This window comes from Cucumis melo, chromosome 4, assembly GCF_025177605.1.
Source record: "Cucumis melo cultivar AY chromosome 4, USDA_Cmelo_AY_1.0, whole genome shotgun sequence".
Lineage (NCBI taxonomy): Eukaryota > Viridiplantae > Streptophyta > Magnoliopsida > Cucurbitales > Cucurbitaceae > Cucumis > Cucumis melo.
This window is the reverse complement of record NC_066860.1, coordinates 24,571,565-24,590,297: the sequence shown is the minus strand read 5'-3', so window position 1 is coordinate 24,590,297 and position 18,733 is coordinate 24,571,565. Positions and strand designations below refer to the sequence as shown.

General features: G+C 32.8%; 2 protein-coding genes across 2 annotated transcripts; both read left to right on the top strand.

Annotated features, from left to right (window-relative positions):
* Window positions 1-460: 460 nt before the first annotated feature.
* On the top strand, window positions 461-1,425 carry LOC127148972 (secreted RxLR effector protein 161-like). The gene is made up of 2 exons (XM_051083409.1): window positions 461-893; window positions 1,325-1,425. The coding sequence occupies exons 1-2, from the start codon at window positions 461-463 to the stop codon at window positions 1,423-1,425; spliced, it is 534 nt and encodes a 177-aa protein (XP_050939366.1).
* A 15,206-nt stretch (window positions 1,426-16,631) lies between these two features.
* On the top strand, window positions 16,632-18,260 carry LOC103500392 (acyl-CoA--sterol O-acyltransferase 1-like). Its single transcript, XM_008463675.3, has 2 exons — window positions 16,632-17,067; window positions 17,305-18,260. The coding sequence occupies exons 1-2, from the start codon at window positions 16,794-16,796 to the stop codon at window positions 18,168-18,170; spliced, it is 1,140 nt and encodes a 379-aa protein (XP_008461897.2). The 5' UTR covers window positions 16,632-16,793; the 3' UTR covers window positions 18,171-18,260.
* Window positions 18,261-18,733: the final 473 nt, after the last annotated feature.

Below are 18,733 nucleotides of genomic sequence, written 5' to 3'. Positions count from 1 at the left end.
CATATGGTGTGTAAATTAAAGAGGTCAATATATGGACTTAAACAAGCTTTTGGACAATGTTATCTTAAGTTTAATGATACCATCACATCTTTTGGTTTTAAAGAAAACATCGTTGATCGATGTATATATCTAAAGATTAGTGGGAGTAAGTTTATAATTCTTGCTCTATATGTTGATGACATCTTGCTTGCTACAAATGACTTTGGTTTATTATGTCAAACCAAAGAATTTCTTTCTAAAAACTTTGAAATGAAAAATATGGGTGAGGCATCCTATGTGATTGGAATTGAAATATTCCGTGACTGAACACATGGATTGTTAGGATTGTCTCAAAAGGCCTATATTAATAAAGTTTTAGAGAAATTTAAGATGGACATGCTTTTCAAGTGTAGTTCCAATTCAGAAGGTAGATAAATTTAGTCTCATGCAATGTCCAAAAAATGAATTGGAACGAAATCAGATGGAAACTATTCCTTATACATCTATTGTTGGAAGCTTATTGTATGCACAAACTTGCACTAGACCAGACATCAGTTTTGCTGTGGGTATGCTAGGCAGGTATCAAAGTAATCCAAGAATGGATCATTGGAAAGCTGCAAATAAAGTTTTAAGGTATCTGCAAGGAACAAAGGATTATATGCTTGCTTACAAGAGATCTGATCATCTTGAGGTGATTGGATATTCAGATTCAGATTTTGTCGGATGTGTGGATACAAGAAAATCCAGTTTTGGCTATTTGTTCCTGTTAGCTGAAGGAGCAATTTCATGGAAAAGTGTAAAGCAGTCTACTATCGCTGCATCCATTATGGAAGCTGAATTTGTAGCATGCTTTGAGGCTACAGTTCATGGTTTATTGCTGCGAAACTTTATCTCAGGACTTGGAATTGTTGACAGTATTGCCAAGCCGCTGAGAATTTATTGTGATAATTCTATAGCAGTTTTCTTCTAAAAAATGACAAGTATTCTAAAGGTGCTAAACATATGGAATTAAAATACTTTGTCATTAAAGAAGAAGTTCAGAAACAAAGGGTGTCAATTGAACACATTAGCAGTAAACTTATGATTGCGGATCCACTGACTAAAGGATTGCCACCAAAGACGTTCAATGATCACGTTGAACGTATAGGCATCAGTAGATATCATCATTGATATCAAGATTATGTTATTTGACACTTTGAGCTCATTTATTTATTGTTTCTGATTTTATCTTATGGTTCTGTTCTTATGATTAATATATACATAAAAGAATTATGTAAACCAAACAGGACATCGTCTTTGATAAAGACACTTATTGTTGGACCATTATTGATTATCTTTATTATAGATCATGTTAATAGAAGAACTATTTCAGTGATACATGGAAGGGAGTATGTTAATGCAATGATGTATGACCGCCGTGATCCTTTAGTAGTTTATTTGACTTGACACGATATGTTATGAAGTTTAATTTTGCGCATTATGTCTATGAACGTATATGATAAATAATGTCAATGGGCCAGAGAATGTTAGATTTATTCTTAAATATAATACTATCATTAATGTGGCCCAATTGCATTATCTATTATTTATCCCTTTTGGACTTATTATTTTATTAGGCCCATTAGGTTAAAAGATAATGTCCTAATTTAACACCACGATGGATGGTGTCTATAAATAGAACCTTAGGGATTGGTCCTCTCACTACCTCATTAAATAGTTTGTTCTTCCCATCAAGAAACTTAAATTTAGTCTAAAAGGAAGGCAAGTAAGAGAACACAATTTCTTAAGAAAATTATTCATGGATCAAGGTATATTGTTCTTTAACTAATTTTAAATTTGTAAAGTTATCTAGTTCAAAGATCATGGTATTTATCGTTATATACAATGTTAGGATTTATTGTATATTCATGAAACTAAAGTTTACAAATTATGGTAATTATATGTAAGGAAAATTGTGTTTTTGACGTATCTTCATTCGTTTGTTTTAACAATTTTAAAAATTTACTTTTCCTGTTTCTAAATTTATAATAACATTTTCATTTGATTTTTTATTTTCAAAATATATGTTTTTAGTCTTTGAATTTTTAAACATAAATTTTCTTTTGTTTTATTTTTTAAAAAATGATATTTAAAATTAAAAAAAAAATAGTTCTAAAATTTTGGGATTTTTAGAAATTATCCTTCTAATTTAAAGTAAAAACATAAAAGTTATTTGAAGAATCTTTTAAATCTATTTTAGAAAATTCAGAGATTGAAAATGTAAATTTTAAAATTCAATGATCAAATGAGGTATACTTTTATAAACCAGACAAAACTCAGGGATGAAACGCATATTGAAAAAGTAATTTATTTAGAAAGGGTGCTCTTCTTTCTTTCTTTCTTTCTTTCTTTCTTTCTTTCTTTCTTTCTTTTTTTTTTTTTTTTGATCTTTTGGGGCTGTACAGTTAGGTGCTTTGTGAACGTAGAGTGTCAAGATGAGATAGGTTGACAAGGCAATCTATACGAAATCGCATATCATATTGATAAAATGGTATGTGTCGTGTGTCTAATATTATGTGATGCCTAAGTGAATGGTTGTTGTCATATATTTTATTGAGTTGTATACATTTTTTGGTTGGCTTATGAAAAGGTTTGACTTTATAGAGATATAGAATCATTGGAAAATCATGTTAACAATAATCTAAAAAAATAGTTGATAAATTGACAGTTTATGAAACATCAAGAGAATGAAATTTTCAAAAATTCAATCTATAATTTTCTTATTGAAATTAGTCTAAAGTTTAAAAGTCGAGTAACTTCCAAGTCTTTTCTTGCATTAATATTATGCGAAGTCACTACTTTGACCCCAATTCTTAGTTTTTTCCTTCTTCTTCTCACTTCAACTATGTAGTAATAATAATAATAATCTAATTTGCAGCTTTGGAGAACATTGTTAAAATCTTCCATGGACTTTTTCTTCTTTCTTCTTCGTTAATATGTATTGGATGAAAAATTATAAGGAATTATGAAACGTTTATTACAAATTAATTTTTTGACCGTTAAACGTTACAAAATTAATTTTTTGAACGTTAAACGTTTTATTATAATAAATTTGTAACGTTTCACAATTAAATTTTTTTTACCGTTACTAATTCTCCACCACTATAAATATATCCCTCATTCTCATTCTCACAACACACAACAAACAATCTTCTCTCAAATTCTCATTCTTTTAAAAGTTTTCTAAGCAGTTCTTTTTTTAGTGTTTCAGTTCCAATTAGTTTCTGTGCAAAACTAATTGACGAAAAAGGGTTGTTTTATCCTGGAGACAATGAGACATAATTCTATTTGCACGATTCAGAGTAGAGCTGCAAAACATACGTCTTAAAGAGAGCGTGTTCCGCGACTCAGCCTTTCACTAATCCAGTTTCTATTTTGCAGTTTTTGTTCTTTTTAACAATCCCTTCAGTTGCTGTCTCGTTTCTTTCATCATTATTTTTTGGATTTGGACGATTTTTTGCATCGAAGACTGAAGTGCAACAACAATTTTAAGACGTTCTTTTCTTCTGTGATGGCCGGACAAATCCAATCCGACTTGATGTCTTCTGATCTCAACCGTCCATTCCGTTTTGAAGGAGCACACTTCAAAAGGTGGAAACAAAAGATGTTATTTTTCCTCACGCTGAAGAAGGTGGCCACTGCTTATACTACTGAAAAGCTGAAGGTTTCAGAAAAAGATCCTACAGAAGAACAACTAAAGAACCTCGCCACCTGGACAGAAACTGACTTCATCTGTAAGAACCTAATTCTTAATGGTCTTACTAATGAACTATATGATTATTATAGTACCATGACTACTACAAAAGAAGTGTGGGATGCGCTACAAAAGAAGTACGATACTGAGGAAGCGAGATCGAAGAAGTACGTTGTCAGTTGATACCTGAGATATCAAATGACTGATGACAAATTCGTGGAGGCACAATCACATGAAATCCAGAAAATAGTCCACGAGATTATCAGTGAAGGTATGCTACTCGATGATCAATTTCAAGTTGCTGTTATTATTGATAAATTACATCCATTGTGGAAGGATTTCAAGAACACCCTAAGGCACAAAACCAAGGAGTTCTCACTGGAAAGTCTAATCACGAGGCTAGGGATAGAGGAGTAAGCAAGGAAGCATGATAAAAAAGAAAAGGTGAACGTTATCCCTAGAAAGAAGTCCACTGCAATTCTGAAACCGGACCTGAAGTCGAAAGGAAACAAGATGAAACGAGAATCCAACAAACAAAACAACCCACAGTCTAGAAGTACAATACAAATTATTTGTTATAATTGTAATAAGCCTGGTCATTTAGCTATAAATTGTAGAAACAAGAGTCGTCATGCTGCGCAGGCGAACCTGATAGAAGATGAATTAGTAGCTATGATATCTGAAGTTAATATAATTGGGGGTTCTGAAGGTTGGTGGCTAGACACCGGTGCGTCCCACCATGTCTGCGATGACCTTAGTCTTTTTAGAAAATATAATGAAGTTAAGGATAAGAATATCCTTCTAGGAGATCACCACACAACCAAGGTGGTCGGTATTGGAGAAGTAGAACTGAAATTCACATCCGGCAAGACGCTTGTGCTGAAGGAAGTTCTGCATCTCCAGAAATTTGAAAGAATTTGGTCTCCAAATATCTCCTCAACAAGGCTGGATTCACCCAAACCATATGATCAAACTTGTTTACTTTAACTAAAAACAATGTGTTTGTGGGGAAGGGTTACGCTACTGATGACATGTTCAAATTGAATCTGGAAATTGATAAGATTGTATCTTCTACTTACATGTTGACTTCTTTTAATGTTTGGGATGCTAGACTTTGTCATGTTAATAGAAGATTAATTAGTAACATGAGTAGGTTAAATCTTATACCTAAGTTATCTCTGCATGATTTTGAGAAATGTGCATGTTGTAGTCAAGTTAAGATAACTAAAACCTCGCATAAGTCTGTAACTAGAGTAACAGAGCCTTTGGAATTAATTCATTCTGACTTATGTGAATTTGATGGCACTTTAACTAGAAACAGTAAAAGGTATGTAATTAGCTTTATAGATGATTGTTCTGACTACACTTTTATTTATCTGCTTAAAAATAAAAGTGATGCATATAAAATGTTCAAAGTCTTTATAACTAAAATAGAGAACCAGTTTAACAAAAGAATTAAGAGACTTCGTAGTGATAGAGGAACTGAATATGATTCAATTGCTTTCAATGAGTTTTATAACTCAAAAGGAATAATACATGAAACTATTGCGCCTTATTCTCCTAAAATGAATGGAAAAGCAGAAAGAAAGAATAGAACTCTAACTGAGTTAGTAGTTGCTACCTTACTTGAGTCAAGAGCCGCACCATGTTGGTTGGGTGAAATGATTAAGACTCTTAATTATGTTTTTAATAGGATTCCTAAATCAAACAGTAAAACTTCACCATATGAAGTCCTTAAACATAAAACACCAAACTTGTCTTATCTTCGAACTTGAGGTTGTCTAGCTTATGTTAGAATACCTTATCCAAAAAGAAGGAAATTAGCAAGTATAGCCTATGAATGTGTCTTCATAGGATACGCTGAAAATAGTAAAGCCTATAGATTCTATGACTTAGAAAACAAAGTAATCATAGAATCGAATGACATAGATTTTTTCGAGGATAGATTTCCTTTTAAATCTAGAAATAGTGGGGCCTATATAGTCAAACTAGTGGGGGCTCAAGTTTCAGTAGTCTACCTTCAATTAGGATCCAAACCCAAGACAAGGAAGTAGATCCTAAACCTAGAAGAAGCAAGAGAGCTAGAACAGTAAAAGACTTTGGAGAAGACTTTGAAATGTACAACGTAGAAGATTCAAAAGATCTAACAGAAGCATTATCCTCAGTAGATGTCAATTTATGGCAAGAAGCTATCAATGATGAAATGGACTCTCTTGAATCCAATAGAACTTGGCATCTAGTTGACTTACCCCCTAGATGTAAAGCTATAGGCTGCAAATGGGTTTTAAGGAAGAAACTCAAACCTGATGGATCAGTAGATAAGTATAAGGCTAGATTAGTAGCAAAAGGATTTAGGCATAGGAAAAACATAAACTTCTTTGATACTTTTTCCCCGGTCACTAGAATCACCTCTATTAGAGTGTTGATATCTATAACTGCCCTAAACAATCTCTTAATCCATCAGATGGATGTTAAAACTGCTTTCCTAAATGGTGATTTAGAAGAAGAGATTTACATGGAACAACCTGAAGGTTTCATAGTTCATGGCCAAGAATCCAAAGTTTGCAAACTAAATAAATCCCTCTATGGCCTAAAACAAGCTCTCAAGCAATGATACAAAAAGTTTGATAACTTACTTATGTCAAAAGGATTCAAAGTAAATGAAAGTGACAAATGTATCTACTATAAGACAGAAGGTAGGCTATGTATTATCATATGTCTATACGTAGATGACATGTTAATCTTTAGATCAAACTTGCACGTCATAAATGATGTAAAATCTATGTTGAGTGTAAATTTTGACATGAAAGATCTAGGTGAAGCTGATGTAATCTTAGGCATCAAAATTACAAGAACTGAAAATGGAATTTCTTTAGATCGATCTCATTACATAGAAAAGATTCTAAAGAAGTACAACTACTTCAATAGTAAACCAGCTTGTACACTTTATGACTCTAGTGTGAAATTATTCAAGAACACTGGTGACAGTGTTAACCAATCCGAGTACGCTAGTATCATAGTTAGTTTGAGGTATGTTGCTGATTGCACTAGACCAGACATAGCTTACGCTGTAGGATTACTATGTAGGTTTACCAGCAGACCCAATCTAGAACATTAGAATGCGATAGAGAGAGTAATGAGATACCTTAAGAAAATCCAAAAACTAGGATTACATTATAACAAGTTTTCCGCTGTACTTGAAGGTTATAGAGATGTTGATTGGAACTCCCTCTCAGATGACTCAAAAGCTACAAGTGGCTATATTTTTAATATAGCAGGAGGAGCTGTGGCTTGGAAATCCAAGAAACAGACGATCTTAGCGCAATCAACGATGGGTCAAAGATGATAGCACTAGTTGCTGCTAGTGAAGAAGCAAGCTGGCTCCGAAGCTTGCTACCAGAGATTCCCACATGGAAAAGACCAATACCAGCCGTACTAATCCATTATGATAGTACTGCAGCTATTACAAAAGTTCAAAATCGTTACTATAATGGTAAGAGACGACAGATACGTCGTAAGCACAGTACCATTAGAGAATTGCTCACTACTGGTACAGTGATAGTGAATTATGTACGGTCTGACGATAACTTAGCTGATCCTTTGCCGAAAGGACTCGCTAGAGAAAAGGTTTTTAAAACCTCAGAAAGAATAGGACTCAAGCCTATTAAAACTTGAATTACTGTGAGGTAAACCCAACTTGAAAGATTGGAGATCCCAAGAAACAAGTTCAATGGGTAATAATTGTCACAAGTAATATGACGAGAATCATGCTAAATATTTAAAAGTCTCATTCTTATGGTCTAGTGATTAGCATGACATCCTGAAGCGTATGATGAGGCTGAACTTTGTTCTTAATGAAATCTATACTTGATCTCAAGTAGGGTACCTAGCTACAGGAGTACTCTTGATAGATTCACCTTTGTGAATGTGGAAGCGAGGGTCGCTTCCTATGGAGTTTTAAGCAGATCCTAGAGCATTCACTAAACTGGGGTATACGTTCAAGGTCATAAAGCACGGGCTATTTTAGAACTTCACTCAAATAATGTTGTGTGTAATAGCGTTAGAAGTAAAGTTCAAAACTACGAGTTATTTTACAATACTTTAAACTATTGTCACTACATAAAGGTTCAAGTCAACCAGACACCTTTACTTAAGCGCAACGTTATAGAGACAGACATTGCTCGATGAAAATGTTTTTAAAAATTTTCAAGTGGAGGACTGATAGTAAAAATTTTTCAAGTGGGAGATTATTGGATGAAAAATTATAAGGAATTATGAAACGTTTGTTATAAATTAATTTTTTGACCGTTAAACGTTACAAAATTAATTTTTTGACCATTGAACGTTACAAAATTAATTTTTTAACCGTTAAACGTTACAAAATTAATTTTTTGACCATTAAAAGTTTTATTATAATAAATTTGTAACGTTTCACAATTAAATTTTTTTTATCGTTACTAATCCTCCACCACTATAAATAGATCCCTCACTCTCATTCTCACAACACACAATAAACAATCTTCTCTCAAATTCTCATTCTTTTAAAAGTTTTTCAAGTTGTTCTTTTTTAGTATTTCGATTTCAATTAGTTTCTGTGCAAAACTAATTGACGAAAAAGGGTCGTTTTATCCTGGAGACGACGAGGCATAATTCTGTTTGCACGATTCAGAGCAGAGCCGCAAAACGTACGTCTTAAAGAGAGTGTGTTCTGCGACTCAGCCTTTCACTAATCCAATTTCTGTTTTGTAGTCTTTGTTCTTTTTAACAATCTGTTCAGCTGCTGCCTCGTTTCTTTCATCATTATTTTCCAGATTTGGACGATTTTTTGCATTGAAGACCGAAGTGCAACAACATTTTTAAGACGTTCTTTTCTTCTGTAATGGCCGGAAAAATCCAATCTGACTTGATATCTTCTGATCTCAACCGTCCATTCCGTTTTGAAGGAGCACACTTCAAAAGGTGGAAACAAAAGATGTTATTTTTTCTCATGCTGAAGAAGGTGAACTACTTGTACTACTGAAAAGCCGAAGGTTTCAGAAAAAGATCCTACAGAAGAACAACTAAAGAACCTCTCCACCTGGACAGAAACTGACTTCATCTGTAAGAACCTAATTCTTAATTGTCTTACTGGTGAACTATATGATTATTATAGTACCATGACTACTGCAAAAGAAGTGTGGGATGCACTACAAAAGAAGTACGATACTGAAGAAGCGGGATCGAAGAAGTACGCTGTCAGCTGATACCTAAGATATCAAATGACTGACAAATCCGTGGAGGCACAATCACATGAAATCCAGAAAATAGCCCACGAGATTATCAGTGAAGGTATGCCACTCAATTATCAATTTCAAATTGCTGTTATTATTGATAAATTACCTCCACTGTGGAAGGATTTCAAGAACACCCTAAGGCACAAAACCAAGGAGTTCTCACTGGAAAGTCTAATCACGAGGCTAAGGATAGAGGAGGAAGCAAGGAAGCATGATAAAAAAGAAAAGGTGAACGATATCCTCAAAAAGAAGCCCACTGCAGTTCTGAAAACCGGACCTAAAGCCGAAAGGAAACAAGATGAAACGAGAATCCAACAAACAAAACAACCCATAGTTTAGAAGTACGGTACAAATTGTTTATTATAATTGTAATAAGCCTGGTCATTTAGCTATAAATTGTAGAAACAAGAGTCGTCATGCTACGCAGGTGAACCTGATAGAAGATGAATTAGTAGCTATGATATCTGAAGTTAATGTAACTAGGGGGTCTGAAGGTTGGTGGCTAGAAATCGGTGCATCCTGCCATGTCTGCCGCAACCTTAGTATTTTTAGAAAATATAATGAAGTTAAAGATAAGAATATCCTTCTAGGAGATCATCACACAACTAAGGTGGCCGGTATTAGAGAAGTAGAACTGAAATTCACATCCGGCAAAACGCTTGTGCTGAAGGAAGTTCTGCATACTCCAAAAATTTGAAAGAATTTGGTCTCCAAATATCTCCTCAACAAGGCTGATTCACATAGGATCAGACTTGTTTATTGATGAGATAAAAGCAAAAATGTAAAAATATCATTTTTTATCGATTCAAAATTTCAAATTACAAAAAAAAAACAAGAACTCTTAAAAATTATTATGCTTTTGTATAGTTCAATTAACATAAACATAGTTGAATTGACACAGATGTATTATGTAAACTTCAAAAGTAGGGATTGAATTTTAAAAAAGACTAGCAAATGGGATCGCTCTCAACTTTAATCAGGTAACACAGGAATTTTAATTATAATATTTTCATATGATTTCATTTACCATCAACTCTAGAAAGGAAAAGTATTATAAATATTATTTGTCCCATTAGTGTTTTTTTTTTTTTTTTTTTTTTTTTTTTTTGAGGTTATGAATGTTGTTATTGATACCAAATTGTTTGATGGATTTTTGTTATATTTAGGTATTTGTTGAAATTTCAAATAGATTGAATTTTTAGAGAATTAATATTTTCTTAATTTAACTTCTATTTAATTTAATTTATTTTAGATTACAAAGAGAAAATATATTTCATGAAATTTAATAAATAGTTTTCGGATCTAATACAATTAATAACCACCAAACAATGGCCGTGACCGACCCCGAAAGAAAGTAAAAGAAAACTCAACCGACCAACGAGAAAGCGACTTTCTTCACAAAATTGGCCAACGCCGCGTATTCTTCAAACGCTCTCACGTCCAACTTCAGTCTCACGAACTGCGGAAAAAACAACCAAATTGCCGTCGAGAATATGAAAACTAGAGTCACCGGCACCGACACCTTCGCCGGTAACCTCCGCTTCTCAGGCAACATCTTCTTCATCATAATCTCCACCGTCAAAGCAATTCCATGTATAACAAAGAACCACGTGATCTCCCAGTTCGGCCTCATTCTCCCCAAATAATAAAATATCAGTTCGTGCATCATTGCCGACACCAAAAACGTCGCCATCACCCCCGGCAACGGCGCCCACATCCTCCCTATTACCTTAGCAGCCATCTTCACCGTCGGCTTGTAAACCGCCGGCTGAAGAATATTCGTCGCCATCAGATTCCATCGCCTTCCCCAAAAATCCTGAAGCGAAGTCGAATAGTACGGATCCCGAAATTGCGGTTCCAGCTCGATTCCGAGCAGGTTACGACCAAAAAACTGGGTAATCGCCAGAATAATCTCAAGGAGAAGGTAAACGTGCCAACTATAAATGAACAGAACAAGTTTTGGGTGTAAAAACTCAGAGTAATCGTACAATTTCACCATCAGGACAACGATCAGGGCTCTAATCGAGTAGTTGAGAAGCGATTTGGGTTTTTCGTGAAGGGTTTGCGCTCGATTATTGGTAGGGACCGATTTCTCCGAGGGGTGTTCCAGGATCTTGATGGGCAAACAAGATATGGCTATGAATCGGCGGAGAGAAAGCGGGGGGGTAGTGGAGAGAGGGCCGTCGCCGGCAGAGAAGAGGAGGAGCTTGAAGGTGGCGAGCCAAGTGACGAAGAAGCAGGTGGCGCCGCCGAAGTGGATGGAAGTAAGTTGGAGAGGGAGGAGGAAGAAGAGGAGGACGATAGGGGCGATGGCGAGGAAGCGGGCGACGCCGGGATTGAGGAGTTTGCCGGTGGCGTGGCAGTAAGAGAGAGAGATACATACGGTTAACCATACCTTGGTTAAGTTTACGATTTCTCCCTCCATTTTTTTTTTCTCTTTCTCTAGTTTGTGAAAAAGAAGGATATAAACGGAATTTAATAGTTTTTCATTTTGTATCTTTTTATTTTCCAATGATTAAATAATGGCTATAAGTGAACCACGTGGAACATATATATATATATATTTATTATATATAGGTCCAATATGTCATGCCATTAATTTATATCTAACCATCTTATAAAATTATTACCATGTGACACCACAATTTTCTTGAACACTACTATGTACTATCTTTTTATTTTCTCTCTCTTTTGAAATTGATCAAATTACAATCATTGATGATTAAATCACTGAACTTTCGTCGATTAAATAGTTCATACATTTACTTTAATCAAAAATCTACTTAAAGCATTTTAAAAGTAATTACAAATAATATAGTCTAAATTAATTGATCAATATTTAATTTGCTCAAATTATAAACTAATCAAATGAAATATGAAGGAGAGTATATTTTAATACACACAATAAAATTTAGTAAAAAAAAAAAAAAAGAAAGAAATGTAAGGGAAAATAAAATAATAAAGGTAATTAGAAAACAGACCACTTTTGTGGGTTTTTGTGTTTTTAGAATGGAAGTCAAATAGAGATCCCAACTTAGTTGAAAGAGTACATATTTTAATCATAGTTGCTGACGTATGCACTTATATAGCGATATATTTTGAACTTTGTCTCTCTCTCTCTCTTGGGTTATTAATTATTATTATAATTTGCATTAATTCTCATGATATGTACACCGCCTTTTAAATAGCCTGGATTTTACTATGATTGATGTATGCACCATTCCAAAAACAATAATATTTAATTTAAAAGACTAAATTAGTTTAATTATAACATAATTATAAGTTTTGTATAATGTTTTCTTTTCAACATATTAATAATGTAGAATAGACCCATTGTAAATTTATACCCTCCTAAATACTTGTAATTTAATTTATTAATACTGTTATTAGTTAGTTAACAAATTCAATTGATACAACATTCAATATTTGGAGGTTTAAACTTAATTTTTCTCTTTTTTTTATTATGTTCCATATAAATCTAATTAAAAAATACCATTTTTCGAACATACTAATCGATTTTTAAAAAAATTAAATTTCTCTCTTTTAGATTAAACAAATGCTCATGAGATTAAATTTAATTCGTGAAAATGAACTTAATATTAATATTGATTTTAATGCAAGGAGTATATCACATGATTATTTGATGTTTATGTTTCTAAAAGTAAAGTTTAATTCTTAAGTTTTTTTTATTTTTTTTTTTCAAATAACCGACATTTAGGTTCGATGATTTTCTAAAAAATACCGGTTTTTGGATTTGTTGATTTTATTGGAGGATGGGTGTGTTTGGATTAGGTAGTTGGGTTTGGAAGTTTCTTGGTCTCCAAAGCTTATTGAGAGGATAGACTTGAGGAAAGCTTCTATCTTTAAATCTTCACTTCATAACTTGAAGCTTTAAGAAAACTATATTCTTTAATAAAACTTCAATCTTTCTAACTTTAGATCTTCAGAATTTGGAGTCATACTTTGTAGATCTTCGAAAGGCTTACATGGGCTTAGGTCCAGTTTATTTTTGGGCTCAAAAGGTGGATTTGTGCTAAAATTGAATTGGACCCTAGGCGGAATCCATGGAAATGACAAATATAAGAATGGAAATTAGAAAAATAGCAAACCGTTATTTTTTTTTTATTTATGGTAAAATTAACTACCTGAAATAGTTTTCCACTTTTTTGGTCCGAAATTGCCCCTCAACGGATGAAAACTGTCAGATTCAAATACAGTATATTTAAGGAGATCGAAAAATCAAATAAAATATCACATATCCGAATAGTATTTGTGAACACATCCACTTATGATAATAATTAACTAAATCAAAAAATTATTATATTCTTTCAAATATCCCTAAACATATTCAATTGGTTTCAATATTCCTAATTATTCCGATTTTTACCTTCAATAATTATATATTCAAACTTTAGCTATTAACGCAATGAATACATTCTAAAATTTTAATGCAATGAATACTTCCTAAAATAATGATAAAGATGATGTAATAATTAATTATTAACAAAGATATTAAAAAGTAATGGAAAATCATTTAAAAGATTCAAATTTCAAATCTCAAGTAAAATTCAAATTCAAATTCCAACCATTCCTTAAAATGAAAATACTTAAAGTTTAGAATCAAATCTCAACCCTCCCCAAAATTATGTCAAATAAAATGTGATCTATCTTTAATTTTGATAATTATTCTGATTTTTACATTCAATAATTATATATTCAAACTTTAGCTATTAACGCAATGAATACGTCCTAAAATTTTAATGCAAAGAATACATCCTAAAATTTTAATACAATGAATACTTCCTGATAAAGATGATGCAATAATTAACTATTAATAAAAACATTAAAAAAATAACGAAAAATCATTTAAAAGATTCAAATTTCAAATCCAAGTAAAATTCAAATTCAAATTGCAACCATTTCCTAAAATTACTTAAGTTTAGAATCAAATCCCAGCCCTTCCTAAAATCATGCCAAATAAAATGTGATCTATCTTTAATTTTGCCAACCAACCGGAATTAAGAGAAACAAAAATAGAAGATTCACCCAAACACAATCAACCAGAATTAAGGGAAACGAAAATTTGTACTAAAGAAGAAGGTGGAAAGCGACGATGCAGAAAACAGAGGAAAAATTCAAAGGTTGAAGAAGAAACAACTGATACTTTGGGTGGTGCAAACCGATTAAAAAAGGAAGGACATGCAGACGGTGGAAAAGCGACGGACGAGAAACCAACTGTGGAAAAGCGACGAAAGAGAAAGCGAAAGTGGAAAATCGAAAGAGAAAGCTAGGGTAGAAATGCGCCGGAAAGCCTTTAAAAAACGAAAGAACAAATGCGCTTGGAAAGCTTTTAAGAAGTAAAAGGGAAGGAAACACTAGGGTTTTCATGGAGATTGGAGTGGTTGCATGCAGAAGATGTGATATTATAAGAGAGTGCATAGTATGTATTAATTACAGGGTATTTGTGGTTTTTTTTACTATTGTATTTAGGAGTCTATATTGTAAAATAGGTATGAGCATTTAAGGCATAGTTATCCCATTTATTATGTGAAAATTAACTGTTTTGCTATTTTGACAATTTAAAAATAAATTTACTATTTATCCAAAGTAAACCTTTGATTTTGTTATTCTTCTTGTCGCCCCAAATTTCAACTATTTGTTAGTTTAGTTGGCGCACCAAATTCGAAGGATGATATATAAAGATATTTTAGAAAATTACAAATATAAAAAAATCTATCAATAGTGTATTACTAATAAACTATGTTTTAAATATTGATCTATAACTGTCTATTAACCATAAAAGTTTATCATTTATAAACTATCGTCATATTTACGATTTTTTAAAATGTTGCTATATATTTAATAACTATTCTTAAAATTAGTATCCATTATAATTTTCCAAACTTTAATTACTCCGACTTTTGTTGTGGTGATGCAGTGACAAAATTTCATATGGATCGAAATTTGTGATTGAAGGAAAAGTACAATTAGAGAATAATGCAAATTAAAAATGTAATTAGTTTATTTAATATTAAAATTAAATATGATGGACAAAGTTAGGCATTTGATTGACCATATACTATAATTTATTTAATTCCTTAAGGTAGTGGGTGGAATAATTATATTTAAATTAGGCAAACTGCTTTTACCTTCACTTCTATAAACAATACTTTATTCTCTCACCAAATATATAACTTTTCTATTTATTTTATATACAAAAATATGAAAACTTTGACCAACAAAATAATTCCAATACTTTCCTCAAAACACTTCCGCTTAGATTCAATTACAACTTTAATTCATCCTTAAATTTTTATACATCAATATCTATTTTTTTATCTAAATCTTTAGATGTGTTGGACATATTTTTAGTTATTATTATTTTTTTTATTTTTTCTTTATGCTAAATCGTATTTTTGTAAAACAAAAAAACCCTAAACCTTCCAATATTAAAAAAAAAAATGTTTTTTTAACTTAAAAATATGTTTTTTTATTAAATCATTTAAGTTTTATTTCAAGCATAGCTCAACTATCGAAAAGTTTAATAAATATCCTTCAACTTAAAAAAAAAATGTTTAAAAATATTCTTATTGGTCCATTTTATACCAAATTTATCCGCGTTCTAATATAAAAGTAAAAATTTTAAGTTAAAATATAAAATTCTACCAGATTTCATTTAATTTCAAAATAAAACTTTATCTTTGAAACATACTAAAACAATAATTAATAACTATTAACATACCAAACTATTTTTTTTTAGACTTTTAAAAGTTTTTTATAACACAAAATCCAAAGTTAGGGTCTATTTTATATATATAATTTAACATTTTCTTTATCTAATAAATCTTCAAATTTGAGAATAATGGATCTCTTAATCTTTAATTTTGTGTATGATGGTGTTCTTATATATTCCATGTTACTTTTTTTTTTTTTAAAAAAAAAAAGACTCCAAAATTAAGCTATCTCATGAGTCGTGAGTATCATTAAAGATTCGGTCAGAAATCATGACTGGTTGATTGAAGATTTGATGAAAATGGTTTAATTTTGACCAAACTTTGTTGGAAATTCATGAATGTTTTAACCAAACTTGTAAGAATTGGCAGATACATTCAATTTTTTTTTTTTTTTTGAAAAATTCAAATCTGTTGATATTGACTTTTAAAATAAGAGTTACAAAGTTCAAACTCAATCTAAAATGGAAAAAATTACACATGGCTATTTAAACCCGACAATCCTAAGGGGCCGTTTGGAGGAAGGGTTGGGTTATGGGGGGTTAGGGTTATGATAAACCCAGTGTTAAGATAAACCTAGGATTATAATAAGATGTGTTTGGGGGAAGGGTTATGGAGGAAGTGTTATGATAAGATGTGTTTGGGAGAAGGGTTATGAATGAAGTGTTATGATAATGTTGTGAAGAAGGATTGAGGAAAAGTTGAAGAGGGGTTAAGAAGTGTTGAAGAAGGGTTGAGTAAGGGTTAAGGAGTTAAAACTAGGGTTATATAACCCTTCCCCCAAACGGGGGTTGGATTACATAACCCTAACCCCCATAATCCAACCCTTCCCCAAACGCTCCATAATTGTTTCCAAATGGCTCATTTTCAAAAAAATATATATAATTATATTAACAATTATTAGCCCATCTTCTTATACCATTCTTTTAAAAATGAAATTTGAAAAAGAAAAAAAAAATTGAGAGAGGACTTAGATTGGGGGAAACTAAAAGGGGAACCACAAAAGTGAATGAGGGAGTTCAAAGTGAAGAGAGAATCCGATCGGAGGTCCGGCGAAGTGTAAAGATAAAAAAAACAATGGAAGAGGAGATTGGGAATTTCTTAAAAGTTTGGATATCAACATGGATTTGTTTGAGTTATTGCTATGGCGTCGGCAAAAGAATTCCCCACGGAATTACAAGATTTCTTTTCATTCTTCCCGTCGTTTCCCTCTTCCTTTACCTTCCTCTTCTTCTTCACTCCCTCCATCTGGGTGGCCTTACTGCCTTTTTCATCGCTTGGCTTGCCAACTTCAAGCTCCTCCTCTTCTCCGCCGGTCATGGCCCCCTCTCCGCCCCCGGAATCTCCCTCGGTATCTCTCTCTTTTCATCTTTTCTTCTCTCGTTTCCTTTCTACTAGTTTTATGATTCCCAATTCTTGATTATATATATTCATTTGCAAGTTTCAATATAAGTTAAAGTTAAAAGTTAGAATAGACAGGCGTGTTTTTTTTTTTTTTTTTTTTTTATGTTAAAAGTTAAAAGAGAAATTTTTTAACTTAATCTAAGTTTTATACAATCATTTTAAAAGTTAAATCTCATTTGATCAGGTACCTTTTGTGCAATAGCTTCCTTCCCAGTCAAATTAAAACAAAACCCACTTCAAAAAGCCTCTGAATTTGCCATTAATGGAGAATTACCTTCAAAATCCGACCACAATCGCCACCCCCAGTCGCCATTAAGCTACGCCGTCAAGATCTTCCTAGTGGCGGCTATGGTGAAAGCCTATAATTACACCCACATCCTCCCTCAAAAACTCCACTGGCTCTTCCTCTGTTTCCACATCTACTTCCTCCTCGAGCTCAGCCTCGCCGCTGCCGCTTCCGTCGTCGCCTTCGGCGGCACTGTCGAACTTCTCCCTCTCTTTCACGAACCTTACTTCTCCACCTCCCTTCAAGACTTCTGGGGACGGCGGTGGAACCTCGTCGTCACTGGAATCCTCCGCCCCGCCGTCTTCAGCCCCGCAGCCTCTGCTGCCTCCAAACTTTTCGGTTCCAGGTGGGGCCCCATCACCGGAGTTACGGCGACGTTTGTCGTATCGGCTGTGATGCACGAGCTGATGTTCTTCTACATGTCTCGTCAATGGCCGCCGCCGACATGGGAGGTGTCGGCGTTCTTCGTTTTCCACGGCGGATGTCTGGTGGGGGAGATGGTGGTGAAGAGAGTATGGATTCAGAAGTGGGGGATGCGGCCGCTGCCGTCGATAGTGACGGTTCCGGTGACGGTGGGATTTTTCTTCTGGAGTTGCTTTTGGCTGTTCTTTCCGCCGTTTATCAACAGTTGTAAGGCTGACGTAAGGGTGGTTGAAGAGTACGCGCTGTTTGGTGCGTTTGTTAAAAATAATATTCCAAGTAGTTTATTCCCAAATTTTAAGAATAATAATATTGCTTTTACTTACCTTAAAAATAAAATATAATCTTACTTTAATCATTTGAACCAAAATATTTACGGAGTTCTTAGTCTTACCTTAAAAATAAAAAAGCTTATCATTTATCTTTCCTTTTTATTTTCTTTCTTTCCTTCCTTTCAATTGTCTTTCTTTTCCACTCCTCTCTTTTTCCCTTATTTGGTTGTTCAATTTAAAATTATATTAAATCTAAAAATCATATTGGTTTTTTAAATCTTGAAAAAAAAAAAAAGTTTAAAATGAATTATTCAAATCTAACTGTATCAGAATATTTTTTGGTATTTTTATGGTAGGGTTTGAGATTTTTTTTTGTTTTCAAAATTGTTATTTTGCAGGTTTGTTATATGTTTGAAAAGAGATCTTTAAATATTTTATTAATAATCTTGAAAATTATTGATGTTTTAGAAAATGATTACACTTATTTCTTTAATAGTATGTATCTATTAATTTATTTGATATTTGTGTGAATCTTATAATAAGAATTTATAATGTCCTAACGTGATGGGTGGTCTATTCATATTTGTAGCCAACTATTTTACATTACATTACCTTACTACTTAACAATAATATCA